The sequence below is a fragment of the Mastigoproctus giganteus genome, chromosome 12 (genome assembly GCF_048544385.1).
Source record: "Mastigoproctus giganteus isolate SK-2022 chromosome 12, ASM4854438v1, whole genome shotgun sequence".
Taxonomy (NCBI): Eukaryota; Metazoa; Arthropoda; class Arachnida; order Uropygi; family Thelyphonidae; genus Mastigoproctus; species Mastigoproctus giganteus.
The window spans coordinates 28,239,551-28,258,339 of NC_143586.1; the positions used below are offsets into that span (position 1 = coordinate 28,239,551).

The 18,789-nt window shown below is 38.1% G+C and overlaps 1 protein-coding gene across 1 annotated transcript in view; it reads left to right on the top strand.

Moving 5' to 3' along the window:
- LOC150076820 (thioredoxin domain-containing protein 11) overlaps window positions 1-18,789 on the top strand; it is a 116,999-nt gene that overhangs the window by 49,775 nt on the left and 48,435 nt on the right. The window contains exon 7 of the mRNA XM_090385690.1: window positions 2,078-2,206. Within this exon, the coding sequence (XP_090241816.1) occupies window positions 2,078-2,206 (129 nt within the window). The remainder of the gene's footprint in view (window positions 1-2,077; window positions 2,207-18,789) is intronic.

Here is an 18,789-nt window from a genome sequence, read left to right on the forward strand (position 1 = left end):
ATATACTTGAACAATAAATTTATGCTTAATAAACTGTGTTTCTGAGTAGTAAATGCCAAAGCAGGACATGGGGTCTTGTCAATGAGCATCTTTCTCTTATCATTCAGAAATTTTGCTAGCAGGGATAAGGAGTTGATTATCCCTTTGGCTTATACAATGGTCAGGCCACACCTTGAGTACTGTGTATAGGTCTGGAGGCCTCATTTTAGGAAGGATGTAGAGTTGCTAGATCAAGTACAGAGAAGGGCAACAAGACTGGTTAGGGGAACAAAGGGGTGCTCTTACCAAGAAAGACTTAAATTCTGCAAATTACAGCATCTGGAAACTAGACACTTGTGAGGTGTTCTGATTGAGGGGCAGCGCCTCCATAGCCAGGTGGGCAGGAGCAGCAGTGCGTAGCACACGCTTCTTGATTAGACCGAGGTTCGAGCCTGTGACCACCAAATACGGAGGATGCGGAAAGGTCAGGGAATGACCACCGCATATCTCCGGAGCAATATGGCCTTAGTTGCTAATGCTCCTAGAAACCAAATAATAAATAATAACTGATTGAGGTTTCTAAGGCCATGAATGGTTTGAGCAGGCTCAATGCTCATGGGATTCTTCCTCTTGCTCAGATTGCGAACCGGAGGGGGACATAAACTGAAATTGAGGAAAGACAGTTGTAGAATAGATGTATGGAAATTTGCCTTTAGCCAGTGAGTAGTTGATTGCTGGAACAAACTTCCATCTTTTGTTGTGGAAGTTGATAGCTTAAATATATTCAAGAACTGGACAAACTTTTGGAGTGAATGGGCTTTTTTTTTTTCTTTTTGACTGATGCAGTATAAACTTGCTTTCTTGCATCATATGCCTCTACTAATGCTAATGTCAGTTGAAGAGTGGCATACCATTCTCTGCAAAATCCTCTGTTGCTAGTTTCAAACTTGATTAGATAGAGGGTTGGATTTTTTTTATTGGCATCATTAACTTATTCTTGAACCTTGTTATCCAAAATATTTATTTCCCAACCACCTAGTTATTGCAGGAAGCCAAAATATATTGTTCTGTGCATGTCACAAACAGGAATGAACTGGAGAGAAATTTTGTATGCTTGCTGTTAAACTCCTGTGCAGTGTCACTTATTGAGCATGTGAAGTTTTCAATTTTTATATAATTTGTTTTGTAATGCTTGTGGCCAATAAGATAATGTAATGTAAAGCCTCTTTACCCACTCCCCCATATCCCACTCCCCCAATTCCCACTCCCCCATATCCTTTCCTATTCCTTTATTCATTTTATTTATATATATTCAGAATTCACCACTGATAATTTATCATACCCTCCCTTCAATATTCCAACCCCTTTGCCCTTTTAATCTTCTAGTGGACTTTCTGCAAAAAATACAAGAGTAGACATGTGGTGTGGATTATCCCATTCTGCTTTTAGGATAAAAGGCAAGGAATAATTAAATGGCATTTTATAATTTATTCTTGAACCTTGTTATCCAAAATAGTTGTTTCCCAACCACCTCACTTAAAATAAACAGCAACATAAAGTGAGAGAAAACGACACTGAACCATACATCTACAAAAAAAAAAGACAAAAAAAGGTTTGTAACGCATTTTGTACAGAAACATAGCACTCTAAGGAATTTTCTGTGCTTCTCCAGTTAAAATATAATCAGGAATGCGGATCAAAACTGATATATTAGAATACTAAAATAACTCTTACAAAAATTTTAATGTAAGGGTTTTTTTTTTTTTTTTTTTTTTCCTGTTTGATTAAATGCACAAAATATGCCCACTAGATGATTAATAGTTGCCTTTTCCTACTTTACAAATAGGATATTTTTACATTCATAACATCCAAATGCTAACCAAAAACAAACTGGATAGTAAAAATCTAATTTATGCTTGAATAACAAAAACTTTGTTTAAAAATCTTATTGCCAATATAATATGGAAATTTATTACAGTTAAGATTTCCTTGAATACCTTATCCTATAAGGATAATGTACTTAAATTTTCAAATTATAACATAAAAAAAAACTTATGTGCATGCATGTATGTATATATATATTAATATTATTTTGCAGATAACTCAGTGGATAACTCCATCAGGCACAAAAAGTAGTCTTCTGTCACAAACCTTAACTAAGTCTCCAACATTTCTGTTGTTTACTCCCAGAAATATGATGTTGGCATTTTCTCCCTACTATGATTTGGTATGAAAAATATCTGCATTACTTTTTCTATAAAAATTAGCACAAGCATTTCCGTTAAACTTCTCTTACTGAAGTTACATTATATGACCAAAAGTATTCAGATACACAGTTACAAGAAGGGCTTTTAATTCAAAATCTAATAAATAGTAGGGTCACCTACTATGTTATTCAATTGAGGGCCCCCTCAACTCCCTTGGGCATACTTTCTACCAATCTGGTACTGCAATTCATCCCACAGGTGTTCAATGGGATCTGAGCCAGTGCCAAGTGGACAGTAATTATGAAACCAACCTTTTGGGTCTCACTATCCACAAACCAGTCCTGTACGATTCTCTCAGTATTGATATGGAACATTGTCATGTGCTGATGCTGATAAAGCCTATTTCTGCCACAGCATAGGTAGCATAATTGCTTAAAATTCCCAAGTAGGACATGTATTTTCATGATTTCAGACATTACCAAGTCTGAACCAGATAAAACAGCCTCATATCCTCAGAAAATCGCCACCAAACCTCAGGGTTGAGAGATGCACTCTAAATGGACAGCTTGCAAACCTAAGCACCTCGTTCAGAATCAAACATGTAGCAAGATTTGTCACTCCACAGAACTTACTGCCACTGTTATAGAGGCTGTGAATGCAACAGCAATACCACTCCAAATACCATTTTATATTGGACTTAGTCACAGCTGACCTAGTATTGAACCCATTGCAATTCATACAGATGATTGATTTATGTTGACTGTTCTTGCAGTATCTCAGACCTGCCCTGTAATATTTTCTGTAGATAATATTTAGCTTGGCAAACACATCATTCCATGAAACCATCTGGATGTGTTTTTGTTTTATCACACACTTTGGATAACACCCACCACAGCAGGTTTTGGGAAGCTCAGATGAAGCAGAATTGCATTCACAGATTATTGATGTAGCATCCAAACATCCCACGTTGGAAGTCTGTGTTCTGAGCAGTGACCCATGCTGGCTTCTAACATACTGATGCTTTACATGTGGCCCACAATATTTATATTGGTATGTAAGAGTTGATACATAGTAAGCAATATTCGTGGGGGGGGGTGTCCAGTTACTTTTGGTCATATAGTGTATATGCAGATGATATTGTAATTATATATATTATTATTACTTTTCTTGCTGATGATATTCAAGAACTTCTGAATAAATTCTCTACAACCTTTCTTAATAACAATCTTGTTTTTCAGGCTTCTGCTCATTCTAATAGAAGCAGTGCAAGAATCTCTTTCACCTCTGCCTGGTCTTTGTCTCCCCCCAATCTAGCAGTTTTCCGACCCACCTAACACTGCCTCGATAGCATCAGCAAATATTCTTGCGCCCTTTCTATTTAAGTGTATCCCATCCCTGTAGAAGCAATCTCTCCTGTTAACAAGTACAGTCCAGGCTGAAAAAAATTTTCTACCCCTTGAGCCTTGCACAATCTTTCCAGGGCCGAATTGATCGACAAGGCTCTCATCATATACTCCCTCCTATCGTGTCTGGGCAGAATTGCAGACACTTTCAAATTCAACCCTAATTCTCGGCTTTTGTTCAACAGTGACCTGTACTTGTTAAGTAATTCTGTCGGTCTCCTACTCTTAATATCATTAGTGCCAACGTGTACAACTATATCACCTTTTGTGCCCTTAAAAGATGATATTCGCTCTACAACGTCATCAACCTTTGCCCCTGGCAGACATACCCTGGTCCTGTTCCACCTATCCTTTAAAAAGGATAGGTGGAACAGATTTAAACATGGGTTGTGTTAGGGTAGCTAAGAATAGAGACAAGTGCAGGTATACTTGTGTGTACACCAATGCTAGGAGTTTAGTAAATAAATTTGATGAATTTGAGGTATTGCTCAAAACATCAAAGGCAGATATTGTTGGGATATCAGAGACGTGGTGTCACACAGATATAAGGGATGCAGAACTGGAATTTGGGGAGTACAACGTCTACAGAAAGGATAGACAGGATAGGAAGGGGGGAGGGGTTATGCTATTAGTTAAGAAACACATAAAAAACCAAGGAAGTGAAGCCAGTCGACATCGCTGGACAGTGCAGTGTTGAGTCAGTTTGGCGTGACATAAGCATTGGGAGATCAAAATTGAGAGTAGGAGTGTGCTATAGGCCTAATGACTCTGATGAGTATAATAAGAAATTGTACAGGGAAATAGAGTGGGCCAGTAAATCAGAGAGTCTTATAATGGGAGATTTTAATTTCCCAGATATTGACTGGAATTTGGGGGATGGTCACTCACACACTAGCAGGGCTTTTGTGGATTTATTGGATGATTGTTTTCTACATCAGCATGTTCGGGAGGCAACTAGAGGGAGTAATACTCTTGATTTGATTATCAGCAGTGATTCTTCATGCATTAAGAATCTGCAGATAAATGAACCACTAGGTGGCAGTGATCACAGTGTGCTGAAGTGGGATTTACTCAAAGAGGTAACTACCATTAGGGGTAAAGGGAAGGGTTATTGCTTCCGTAAAGGCGACTACGATGGACTGAGACAGTATTTAAATTCTATAGAGTGGGACCAACTGATGATGTTACCAACAGCAAATTCAAAATGGGAAGCATTCAAAGAACTTATCTTGGAAGCTACTAGGCTTTACATACCAACTAAGAAATATTGTTCAAGGTTTAGGCCAAAATGGATGTCAGATGAACTAATGAGGCATATGGCAGAGAAGAAAAATGCATGGGATACTTACAAATTAACACATGACACAGAAGCCTATGATAGATACAAGTTGATATGCAACCAAGTTACAAAGGAGGTTAGGCAGGCGAAGGCAGATTACGAGAAATCCTTGGCAAGGGATGCAAAGAAAAACAGCAAAGAGTTCTTTACTTATGTAAACTCTAGAAGGAAGGGGATGAATCAGATTGGTCCACTTGATATTGATGGGTCAACTGTTGATGATCCTGCTCAGGTGGCTAACAAACTAAATGAATATTTTGCATCGACATTCACACATGAGGAGTTATTCAGCGAGGGGAATGCCAGAGGTGTATTCAACTCTAGCAGTAAGCTACAGAATCTTGAAATAACTGGGAGTAAAGTGGAGGAGAAACTGTTGAAGATAAACACAAGAAAGTCACCCGGGGTGGATGGGATCTATCCAGTTATATTAAAGGAGGCAGCAAAGGAAGTAAGCAGACCCTTAGCTATAATTATGAGAGCTTCCTTGGACTCAGGGGAGGTACCCATAGACTGGAAATGTGCAAATGTGACCCCAATTCACAAAGGAGGATCAAAGGCTGACACAAGTAATTATAGACCTGTGAGCTTAACTTCTGTTCCAGGAAAATTAATGGAGGCACTGGTTAAAGAAGCACTGCAGGATCATTTAGACAAGACTTCAGTTATAGCTCGGACACAGCATGGCTTTGTTAAGAGGAAGTCTTGCCTGACCAATTTGATTGGATATTATGATGCAGTCACAAAAGAACTGGATGCAGGGAATAGCTTTGATATTATATACTTGGATCTTAGAAAGGCTTTTGATACTGTTGCACATGGAAGACTGCTACACAAATTGGAGCAGTGTGACATTGGAGGCAAATTGCTGCTATGGATAAAGGGGTGGTTGAGGGGGAGAAGACAGAGAGTGGTAATCAATGGACACTGCTCATCGTGGACTAATGTTATTAGTGGAGTCCCTCGGGGCTCAGTGTTGGGTCCATTATTGTTTTCTGTATTTATAAATGATATTGATGATGGTATATATGAAGCTTAATGTCCAAGTTTGCAGACGATACAAAGGTTGGCAGGGTTTTCAAGGACACTACTGACACTATGCTGCTGCAACAGGATCTGGAGAGGTTGAGCAGATGGGCTGAGAGGTGGCAAATGAAGTTTAACATTGACAAATGTAAAGTACTACACATGGGAAACAGCAACCCCAGAGCAACGTATCAACTCTGTGGTACTACACTGACAGTGGTAGAGAATGAAAGGAACTTGGGGGTGGTTGTGCAGGCAGATATGAAGTTCTCTGAGCAGTGCAGACGGGCTGCAAGAGTAGCTCATGGAGTATTGTCAATGATATACAGGAATTTTTCCAACAGGGATAAGGAGGTGATTATTCCCTTGTATAAGGCAATGGTCAGGCCACACCTAGAGTACTGTATACAGGTCTGGAGGCCTCATTTCAAGAAGGATGTAGAGTTGCTGGAACGAGTACAGAGAAGGGCAACAAGATTAGTGAATGGAACAAAAGGGGGTGCTCTTACGAAGAAAGGCTTAAGTTTTGCAAATTACAGTGTCTGGAGACTAGGCACCAGCGAGGTGATCTGATAGAGGTGTATAAAGCCTTGAATGGTTTGAGCATGCTCAGTGCTGATGGGATTCTTCCTCTAGCTCAGAATAATCTCCTGAGAGGGCATAAATTCAAATTGAGGAAAGACAGATGTAGGATAGACGTGCGGAAATTTGCCTTTAGCCAGCGGGTGGTTGGTTGGTGGAACAGACTTCCATCCCTTGTAGTGGAGGTTGATAGCCTAAATAAGTTTAAGGCTCAGCTGGACAGGTATTTTGAACGAACAGAGGGGTGAAGTAGTTTTTTTTTTTTTTGGCTGATGCTGCATAAGCTTGCTTTCTTGCATCAAATGCCTCTACTAATGCTAATAAATTACGTAAAGTTTTTGTAGAGAATTTGCCACGTAGGTGGGAGAAAGAAGGAAAATTTCATGCATAGGCTAAATCAAAAATTGGAACAAGTTTTATAATAAAGATGGAATAAAATATAGAAAGACAGTTAAACAATTTTTTTTTTTTAGCAAAAGACAAAATAGTTTAGATCTATTTCAATCTCATTTCTGAAGGTTGTAATTTCAATCAGTTTCTTTATTTTTACCTAGCTGAGAGCCGGGTAAGAAATAAAGGAATGGGTTAAAAATTAGAATGTTCAAAGAAAATCCATTTCTAATTCAAAAAAAAAAAAAAAAAGTGGGAATTTTAGGGAAAATAAATGGAACTGTTTAAAGATAATAAAGCACTCAAAACCTACATTGGTATTATTATGTTTATTTCCGAATTGGAAATATGTACATAATGCGGTCGAACATTTCATGGTATTTTCTTACCACTTGGTCCACTTCTGTAACATTTTAGCTTTGCAATATCATCATCACAAAGATCACTTTGGTCATGATGTGGTCTTGCCATTGCTTTCGAAGAAATGGCAAGACAACACTGCAAATCGGAAAATAAAAAAATCTTGTAGTAATAAATATCAAGTTAAAGGGTAAGTGAAGCAAAGTTGAGATAAAAGGATGGGTAAAGGAGATTAGCTAGACAGATATTTGAAGCAATAATGAATGGTAGATCCAGAGGAAGACCAAAGGAGAAGGTGGTTTGATGGTGTCAAGTGGGTATTAGAGGGAAGAGAGCCAACCTTGGCTAGGGCTAATGTTCTGATAGGAAATAGCATAGCATAGAGGTTAACAGTGAATGGAAGTCTGATTACACCACCTTTCATGGTTTATGATGTCTGTAAGCTAATAGCTGTTTTAACTTAGTTTTTACACTGATTTCAGAAATGTTATTCGTTTTTTTTCTGTTATGTACAGTTTTTTCACAAATCACTTAAGTTGATGTATTGAGTTAGGAGTAAATGCTGGGGAATTGTAAACTAAATCTTCACATGTTAGCAACACTGCTATTCATCTGTCATTTGTTTCTTGACCTTGAGAGCTCCATGAAGCAATGTTTATCATTGTGAACTAAGTTCACATTTCAGGTTATTGTGCCAAACGTGTGCTGAAAGGTGAAAATATCTTCACGCAAGTGTTTGAACAATCCAAACTTAATTTGTTATTTGTGGAAATTATGTAGTCCTCAAACAAAGACAGGATATTACAGAATTTGTAAAAAAAAAAAAATGCATATTGTGCTTATTTTTGTAGTGAAACTCTGTAACCAAGATGAAAAATAAACAATCTTGGTTACCAAACCTGTGTTGAAGCATTGAAATTTTGGAAAAATGGTAAAAAGAAGGCCATTTGCAATTCCTGTGATTTGTCAGGTGCCTACAAACTGCTATGAAGACAAGTACTTTTGCTTAGTTAATGTAGAGGGATACAATGCAAAGAGTAAGAAGTGCATTGTGTATCCTAATATTCTATCTGCCATTAGACCAGTCCCACATGGAAATAACCTGTTCCGTGTCCTCCATTTTTTTTGGGGTGCATAGCAGCAGAGAATGCTGAAAGTGAAGTTTTTGAAGATGAAACTGAAGCCTACATACCTGGAGACACTGAGTCCAACCCTCAACTGTTTTTACAGCATGAACTGAATGATCTGGTAAGAGATTTAAATTTACCAAACGAATCTGCAGAACTCCTTGGTTCTCGACTTGGTTCGAGTCAAAAAAATCTAGCATGGGATGTTTTTCTTGTGCAAACACAATGAGAATTAATCCCCTACTTTTCTGAGCACAAGTCTGGGGCTTTTTGCAGTAATATAAATGCTTTAATGAACTATTTAGGAATTAGTGAATTAGTTAGTCCTGCACAGTGGAGACTTTTTGACTTATCAACGATTAGTCTCAAAGATGTGTTGCTCAACAATGGAAATAAATACAGGTCAATTCCAGTAGCTCACTCTGTGCATTTGAAATAAATATATATGAGAACTTGTTCAAAATATTAACTATGAAGAACATGTATGTTGGTTGGGCTGCTGAGGGACCAAGATTTTGATGGAACTATAAATGTGAAAGAGAAACGGGCATGGATTAGCTTCAAATCTGTCGTTGAGAAGTTCTTAAGGGAATAGCAAGGATTAAGAATATAGTTGCAAATACGTTGGCAAACTTCAAAGAGCTGCAACATGAGTATCAAGGTACATTTTTTACCCTCTCACATCAACCACTTCGCACAAAATCTAGGAAGTGTTAGTGAGGAACAGGGTGAGAGTTTTTAATTAAAGATATACAGATGAGGTACCGGGGGAGGTGGAATGTCAACATGATGGCTAACTATTGCTGGATGCTGAAAAGGGACTATAAAGTAGGACCTGCAAGAAAATCAAAGAAACACAAATTTTATCTGTTGTAGATCGGTTTTTAAAATGGGAGGCAGGTGTTTAGTGATCTTTTTACCATGCTGCCCTTCTTAATAGTGTTTTCAACATTTATTTTAATAATATAAAAGTCTTGTAAAAGTACATTTTGTTATAATTTAAGTGCAAAAATTCTGCCAAACTTAATTTGAAGAAACTTCAAATTTAATTAAGATTTGAAGTTTCTTCAAAAATCACAATTTTCATGCGAACGAAAATTAGATTTGAAAAATCTAATTTTCGTTCGCACTTTTTGAAGAAATCTTAAGTGATGGAAATGGCACCTCTGTAGGCAGGTGGGCATGAGCAGCAGTGTGTATCACATGCTTCTTGATTAGACTGGGGTTCGAGCCTGTGACCACCAAATACAGAGGATGCGGAAAGTTCAGGGAATGACCACTGCATATCCCCGGAGCAATATGGCCTTAGTTGCTAATGCTCCTAAAAATCCAAATAACAACAAGAAGTGATGGAAACAAAACAGAAGTCTATTTTGAAATCAGTATTAGAAAATGATTCAAGAACTCCCTTTTCTGAAAAAGTCTGAATTTTTTTTTTCAAAATGCAGAGTAGTGTAATCCAGGGTCACTATCATAGTGACATGTACACCCACTGAATAAACAAATTTGGATGACCATGATGGTGATTTTTTTTTTTATTATTTTATTTTCTAATTTAACTGCGTTTACTGCAATACCTTACAGCAGATTTACATATTACTAATGATTCAGCATACATTTTATAGTGCTTTAATTCACCAGCTTAGTCAGTATACATGGAGGGCTTTAGTTAATATCACTGCTATATTCTCTGATTTTTCACTAAAATTGAAACAAAACTTAATCTACATTAAATATGACATACAACTTGTGGTGCTTGTGTATTCACACACATTCTGTGTTGTATTTAATATCACTTAATTAAATAACTTTGGTTTCAGTGCCATGTTGTATATTTTCATTTCAAGTGAATGAATGTACAAATATTTCATCAGAAATGTTTATACGTAAAAAAAAAATAATGTCAAAAAAGTATTGTCATTTCCCTTAACACCCTGGCTCCCTACTGTAAATTCTACTCTTGGAGCTTTCCCTTCTTCCCAAGGTTAATAAATATTAATGAATAAACTCTCCAAAGTTGAGATTTAACGCCCTTGGTCCATCTGTGGATAATAGTTATTTTTAAAATAGAACTTAGAGCAGTAGGGTACACAGCATCTACAGAAGGGGTAGGCAACCTCCGACAAACATGGATAATCCAGCCGCCATCATTTACAAAATATATATCTTGAATTTGTATTTCATTTTTCTATACACGTACATAATAAAATTAATTATGTATGTGTAAATTGCCCATGGTGTTCTTGTCAATGATGTACATGAATTTTTCTAGCAGGGATAAGGAGGTGATTATCCCCTTGTATGAGGCAATGGTCAGGCAGCACCTTGAGTACTATATACAGGTCTGGAGGTCTCATTTTAAGAAGGATATAGAGCTGTTGGAACGAGTACAGAGAAGGACAACAAGATTAGTGAATGGAACAAAGGGTTGCTCTTACGAAGAAAGGCTTAAGTTTTGCAAATTAGTGTCTGGAGACTAGGCACTGGTGAGGTGATCTGATTGAGGTGTATAAAGCCTTGAATGGTTTGAGCATGCTCAGTGCTGATGGGATTCTTCCTCTTGCTCAGAATAATTGCCTGAGAGGGCACAAATTCAACTTGAGGAAAGACAGCTGTAGGATAAATGTGCAGAAGTTTCCCTTTAGCCAGCGTGTGGTTGATTGCTGGAACAAACTTCCATCTGCCATTGTAGAAGTTGATAGCTTAAATAGGTTCAAGGCAGAACTAGACAAACGTTTGGAGCAAGTGGATGGGTGAAATTAAGGTGTTTTTTTGGGGGGGCTGATGCTATACAGGGTGCAGAGAAACTCTATTGACAAACTTGAACAGGTGATAGAGGGTACCGAACAAAAAAATTTTTTGTCAAGTAAACATAGGTCATAAATGAGTTGTTATAGCAGCAGAAGCTATTAAAGGGTTGTAAAAATCAGAACAACACATTCAGTAATTTAATGTCGTTTAATGTATACAAACCATTTGCTGTTGCACAAGAAAAAACAAACCATAACATAGTGCTCTAATGTGACTACCATCAACATTAACGTATGCATGCATTGAGAGGTCCTCGGAGTGGTGCGTATCTGCCGCTAATAGCATAAAAGTGTAATGTCATATTATGATCAGTACAGGTACAGAATGGAGTGTTTCGCTGTTGTAGAAATGGTGGATATCCATTTAATGTACGCCGCAGCAAATGGAAAAGGAAGAGAGGCTCGCAGGATTTATCAAGAACGCTTCCCAGACAGAATGTTGCCTCACCACACAAATTTGCTGCGATACACCAAAGATTGCAGGACAGTAGCTCTTTTGGTGTGAATATGCATGATACTGGATGTCGACACACTGCTAGGACATCCCTGTTTGAGGAACAGGTTTTGTAGATCTTCACTAATACTCCTTCTACCAGCACAAGAGCCGTTGCACACCGATTGAATGTGCAGCATAGTTTGGTGTGGGATGTGGTGCACAAAGCCGGACTACATCCTTTCCGATGCCAGAAAGTGCATGCACTAGAACCTGCTGACTTTGCCCACCGTGTCAAGTTCTTCCACTGGTTTGTACAGGAAGCCAACGTGCAACCTGATTTTGCCAATAATGTGCTTTACACCGAGGCATGTTTCACTCAAGGGGGATTGTTCAACAGCCACAACAATCATGTGTGGGCAGAGAATAATCCCCATGTAATGGTTGAACATGGCTACCTACACAGATTTAGTGTCAATGTATGGGCTGGCATTGTGGGAAACATTTTAGTTGGACCATACATACATGTTGCCTGCACGTTTAGATGGACGACTCTATTTGCGTTTTCTAGAGCACACACTTCCAGAGTTGTTGGATGATGTTCCTCTGATTGTCAGAGCACAAATATGGTTCCAACATGATGGTGCACCACCACATTTTGACAGACGTGTACGTGCACACTTACATACAACCTTTCCAGACAGATGGATTGGTCAAGGTGGACCTGTAGCCTGGCCAGCAAGGTTGCCTGATCTGACTTGTTTGGACTTTTTCTTTTGGGATACATGAGGCTATTGTGTATGAAATGCCACTTGACACATTGGAGGAACTTATAGCACGGATTGTTGCAGCAAGTGCACAGATACAAAACAATCCTAGGAACTTCCAGCGCCTACAACATTCAATGATGCGTTGGAGTGGGTTATGCATTGAACATCAGTCACCAGTTCGAGCACTTCTTATGAATTGTTTTTTTTGTATTTTGTGTGCAACAGCAAATGGTTTGTATACATTAAGCAACATTAAATTACTGAATGTGTTGTTCTGATTTTTGCAACCCTTTAATAGCTTCTGCTGCTATAACGGCTGATTTACGAACTATGTTTACTTGACAAAAAAATGTTTCTTTTGGTATCATCTATCACCTGTTCAAGTTTGTCGGTAGAGTTTCTCTGCACCCTGTATAAGCTTGCTTTCTTGAATCATGTGCCTTTGCTAATGCTAAAATAAAACTGTTTATGACATTTTTTTTTTTTTTTTCATTCTACACCATCTTACTAATCCTAAAAATCATGGAAAGCTAAAAAAAAAAAATTGGCCAGTGTGTACCTCAAACATTTTATTTGGCCTGCCATTTATAAAGGTTGACCACCTCCTGATCTACAGCCACAAAGCTTTTGCTCAAAACTAAGTTAAGCTTTGGAAGAATGGAGCACAGCTGCTCCTGAACTGTCAGGCATCACCCCCCCCCACCCCCCACCCCAAAAAAAATCCTGTCTCAAGACATCCACCTTTCTCCATTAAAATTGTTCTAATGAATTTCTATACAATCCTGTCTTCCTATTTTAAGACAGTATTGTCTTTATCATGTCACTTGAGTCACAATAAATATCACCATTGTCACTATGACATCCACTCAACACTCCACAACTGCCAATTACAATTTTCTCTTCTTTCTTGGAGGATAGCCACCAAGAAAGAAGAGAAAATACCTTTTTGCTTATCTAAAGCTCTTTTTTGTAAAAGAGCCTTGAATATTTTTCGAATGGGATGTGCTGGAATCTCTTGCGATATATTCCACATTAATACCTTTTGCTTGCACATCCACACACACACACATATGCCTTATTACAGGATGCCTACAAACAGTATTTTAAAAAATTCTATTTATGCTAACCTTCTGTTTCTAAGCATTTCTAATTGATAACTTTTTAATAGAACCTGCAGAAGACATCCTAATAACCAAGGTAGATGCCTGTTTGTTACAATCCTTTAAAAAAAAAGTCTTTCAGTGACATAGAAATTTGAAAATAACTGGATAAAATGTTCTTGTGTATTTAAATGCACATAAATGATCAATAGCTAGGACTATGCAGTAATTTTCCCACTTTTGCTTCTGCTTGCATAACTGAGCAGGATAAACAATGAAATTGTGGCCTAAATTTTAAATAAAATACCAGGACCAAACATTGTCATAAATTAAATAGGATTAAACAAAACTGGCTACATATAACTTTGTGATCTTTATGATAGAATCCTAAAATGTATAAAGTGGAGCGTCATAAGAACTAGGGTACTGTCTTGAGATATCACACTCTGAGAGATCAGTGCTTTTGAAAAGACTTTTTTCATTGTTTGCCATCTCTGTAGAAATGTTATATAGAACAGTCAAATAGAAATAATGAACAAATTTATATTACTGAAATGATCTGATATAACATTTCCATAGTGGCATCAAGTATTGAGGTACTGACTGAAAATGAATTTTATACATTATTTTATTTAAAATTACTGAATTAAATGATATTTATTAAATAAGTTACTTATCTGTTAATATTTATTATAAATTTAAAATCTTTATAAAGAACAAAACAAAAACATAAAAGTTATGGTTGTCAGTAATTCCAAGCAATGACCACCTTTCTACACACAAATAACCAAAAACTGTAGGCAAGACTTTCTGCCTTTTCAGAAACAGTTACTGCTGATATTAAGCATTCCAAAACTGGCAGACATGCTGTGGATATTTCGAGGATCCATTATTTTGTGAACAACTTGTCATGGAAAGAGATGGTGTTTTTTTTTTTTTTTTTTTTTTGGTTGTTGTTGGCACATCGGCTTCTGTGGCCATAATGCTCCTCCCAAGGTTTTTGCAATACTTTGATCCAAGCCTGCGGCGGGATTTGAACCCGCGACCTTTGGGTTGCCAGGCAGGCACTTTACCCACCCGGCTAGCCCAGTTGGCGGAAAGAGATGTATGAGCTCAGCAAATGATCTCAGTTTCATCATTACTCAATGGAACTAATTTCTTCAGTTTATTAATTCCATGGTCTTTTTTGCAGTTTAGAGCTCACTTATTCAATCAAAAGCATTCTGACAAGTCACCTTCAAATTTATCTTTCTGATCAATTTATGGCTTTTTTAAAAAAAAAAAAAAAAAAAGCTCAAAAGCCAGGATTAGTATCCATAAATAAAAATATAGATTATTTTTGTTTTAATGCTTTGTATTTTGATATTTTAATATTCACCAGTTTCATCTGGCTAGTTATATATTTTATTTATTTTTAATACTTTTTATTTATATTAAAATTTTACTTGTCTTAAAGAACGATTTGAGTTTATAGCTTTTATTGCTCAGATTACAAACCTAAGGGAGCATAAATATTCAAATTGAGGAAAGACAGTTGTAGAACCGATGTGTGGAAATTTGCCTTTAGCCAGCAGGGGGTTAATTGCTGGAACAGACTTCCATCTGTCATTGTGGAAGTTGATGGCTTAAGTAAATTCAGGGAGGAACTGGACAAACGTTTATAGGGAATGGTTGCGTAAATTTTTTTATTTTATTATTTTTTTTTTTTTGGCTGATGCTACATAAGCTCATACGTTTGCTTACATGCTTCTATTACTATTGCTCTCATTCTAGTTTTTTCATTTCATAACCAGTTTCTTGCTTTGTCTGGTTGTAACTAGGTGGGGATTGTTTGCATGTGAGTAGTGCAATGTATAGATTCCACATGCATTGAACAGGACAAAGCCATAGATTAACAGGAAATGGAAGAATGCATTCCTTTGTTTCTTGCTTAATCTATGTTATTCTTTATTATCATATAGAATATAAGAAAAAAAGAGTTATTGCAAAAGAGCAGTGAGGGTAAAACTTAGGGAATCATGGAGTGACACATTTTCACCCAAGTGAAAGATATCTAGTATGACTGATGCTATCGAGGCAGTGTTAGGTGGGTCGGAAAACTGCTAGCTTGGGGGGAGACAAAGACCAATAGATTGACAGTAGCCACTGGCAGAGGTGAAAGAGATTCTTGCACTGCTTCTATTAGAATGAGCAGAAGCCTGAAAAACAAGATGCATGGTATTTCAGAGACTGCTGGGAGCCATTGCGGTACAAGTAAACACATGGGTTGTGTTAGGGTAGCTAGGAATAGAAACAGGTGCAGGTATACTTGCGTGTACACCAATGCTAGGAGTTTAGTAAATAAATTTGAATTTGAGGTATTGCTCAAAACATCGAAGGCAGATATTGTTGGGATATCAGAGACGTGGTGTCACACAGATATAAGGGATGCGGAACTGCAATTTGGGGAGTACAACGTCTACAGAAAGGATAGACAGGATAGGAAGGGGGGGAGGTGTTATGCTATTAGTTAAGAAACACATAAAAACCAAGGAAGTGAAGCCAGTCGACATCGCTGGACAGTGCAGTGTGGAGTCAGTTTGGTGTGACATAAACATTGGGAGATCAAAATTGAGAGTAGGAGTGTGCTATAGGCCTAATGGCTCTGATGAGTATAATAAGGAACTATACAGGGAAATAGAGTGGGCCAGTAAATCAGAGTGTCTTATAATGGGAGATTTTAATTTCCCAGATATTGACTGGAATTTGGGGGCTGGATACTCGCACACTAGCAGCGCTTTTGTGGATTTATTGGATGATTGTTTTCTACATCAGCATGTTCGGGAGGCAACTAGAGGGAGTAATACTCTTGATTTGATTATCAGCAGTGATTCTTCATGCATTAAGAATCTGCAGATAAATGAACCACTAGGTGGCAGTGATCACAGTGTGCTGAAGTGGGATTTACTCAAAGAGGTAACTACCATTAGGGGTAAAGGGAAGGGTTATTGCTTCCATAAAGGCGACTACGATGGACTGAGACAGAATTTAAGTTCTATACAGTGGGACCAACTGATGATGTTACCAACAGCAAATTCAAAATGGGAAGCATTCAAAGAACTTATCTTGGAAGCTACTAGGCTTTACATACCAACTAAGAAATATTGTTCAAGGTTTAGGCCAAAATGGATGTCAGATGAACTAATGAGGCATATGGCAGAGAAGAAAAATGCATGGGATACATACAAATTAACACATGACACAGAAGCCTATGATAGATACAAGTTGATATGCAACCAAGTTACAAAGGAGGTTAGGCAGGCGAAGGCAGATTACGAGAAATCCTTGGCAAGGAATGCAAAGAAAAACAGCAAAGAGTTCTTTACTTATGTAAACTCTAGAAGGAAGGGGATGAATCAGATTGGTCCACTTGATATTGATGGGTCAAGTGTTGATGATCCTGCTCAGGTAGTTAACAAACTAAATGAATATTTTGCATCGACATTCACACATGAGGAGTTATTCAGCGAGGGGAATGCCAGAGGTGTATTCAACTCTAGCAGTAAGCTACAGAATCTTGAAATAACTGGGAGTAAAGTGGAGGAGAAACTGTTGAAGATAAACACAAGAAAGGCACCCGGGGTGGATGGGATCTATCCAGTTATATTAAAGGAGGCAGCAAAGGAAGTAAGCAAACCCTTAGCCATAATTATGAGAGCTTTCTTGGACTCAGGGGAGGTACCCATAGACTGGAAATGTGCAAATGTGACCCCAATTCACAAAGGAGGATCAAAGGCTGACACAAGTAATTATAGACCTGTGAGCTTAACTTCTGTTCCAGGAAAATTAATGGAGGCACTGGTTAAAGAAGCACTGCAGGATCATTTAGACAAGACTTCAGTTATAGCTCAGACACAGCATGGTTTTGTTAAGGGGAAGTCTTGCCTGACCAACTTGATTGGATACTATGATGCAGTCACAAAAGAACTGGATGCAGGGAATAACTTTGATATTATATACTTGGATCTTACAAAGGCTTTTGATACTGTTGCACATGGAAGACTGCTACACAAATTGGAGCAGTGTGACATTGGAGGCAAATTGCTGCTATGGATAAAGGGGTGGTTGAGGGGGAGAAGACAGAGTGGTAATCAATGGACACTGCTCATCGTGGACTGATGTTATTAGTGGAGTCCCTCAGGGCTCAGTGTTGGGTCCATTATTGTTTTCTGTATTTATAAATGATATTGATGATGGTATATCGGGATTAATGTCCAAGTTTGCAGACGATACAAAGGTTGGCAGGGTTGTCAAGGACACTACTGACACTATGCTGCTGCAACAGGATCTGGAAAGGTTGAGCAGATGGGCTGAGAGGTGGCAAATGAAGTTTAACATTGACAAATGTAAAGTACTACACATGGGAAACAGCAACCCCAGAGCAACGTATCAACTCTGTGGTACAACACTGACAGTGGTAGAGAATGAAAGGGACTTGGGGGTGGTTGTGCAGGCAGATATGAAGTTCTCTGAGCAGTGCAGACGGGCTGCAAGAGTAGCTCATGGAGTATTGTCAATGATATACAGGAATTTTTCCAGCAGGGATAAGGAGGTGATTATTCCATTGTATAAGGCGATGGTCAGGCCACACCTAGAGTACTGTATACAGGTCTGGAGGCCTCATTTCAAGAAGGATGTAGAGCTGCTGGAACGAGTACAGAGAAGGGTAACAAGATTAGCGAATGGAACAAAGGGGTGCTCTTACGAAGAAAGGCTTAACTTTTGCAAATTACAGTGTCTGGAGACTAGGCACCAGCGAGGTGATCTGATAGAGGTGTATAAAGCCTTGAATGGTTTAAGCATGCTCAATGCTGATGGGATTCTTCCTCTAGCTCAGAATAATCACCTGAGAGGGCATAAATTCAAATTGAGGAAAGACAGATGTAGGATAGACGTGTGGAAATTTGCCTTTAGCCAGCGGGTGGTTGGTTGGTGGAACAGACTTCCATCCCTTGTGGTGGAGGTTGATAGCCTAAATAAGTTTAAGGCTCAGCTGGACAGGTATTTTGAACGAACAGAGGGGTGAAGTGGAAGTGGTTTTTTTTTTTTTTTTTGGCTGATGCTGCATAAGCTTGCTTTCTTGCATCAAATGCCTATGCTAATGCTAATGACTACGGCCAGAGACATATAGAATATTAAATAAGTTAACGACAATTAAAAATAGAATAAATATTAATACAATACCTAATGTAGAATGGCTGAATTATTTTCAAACTATAGACTC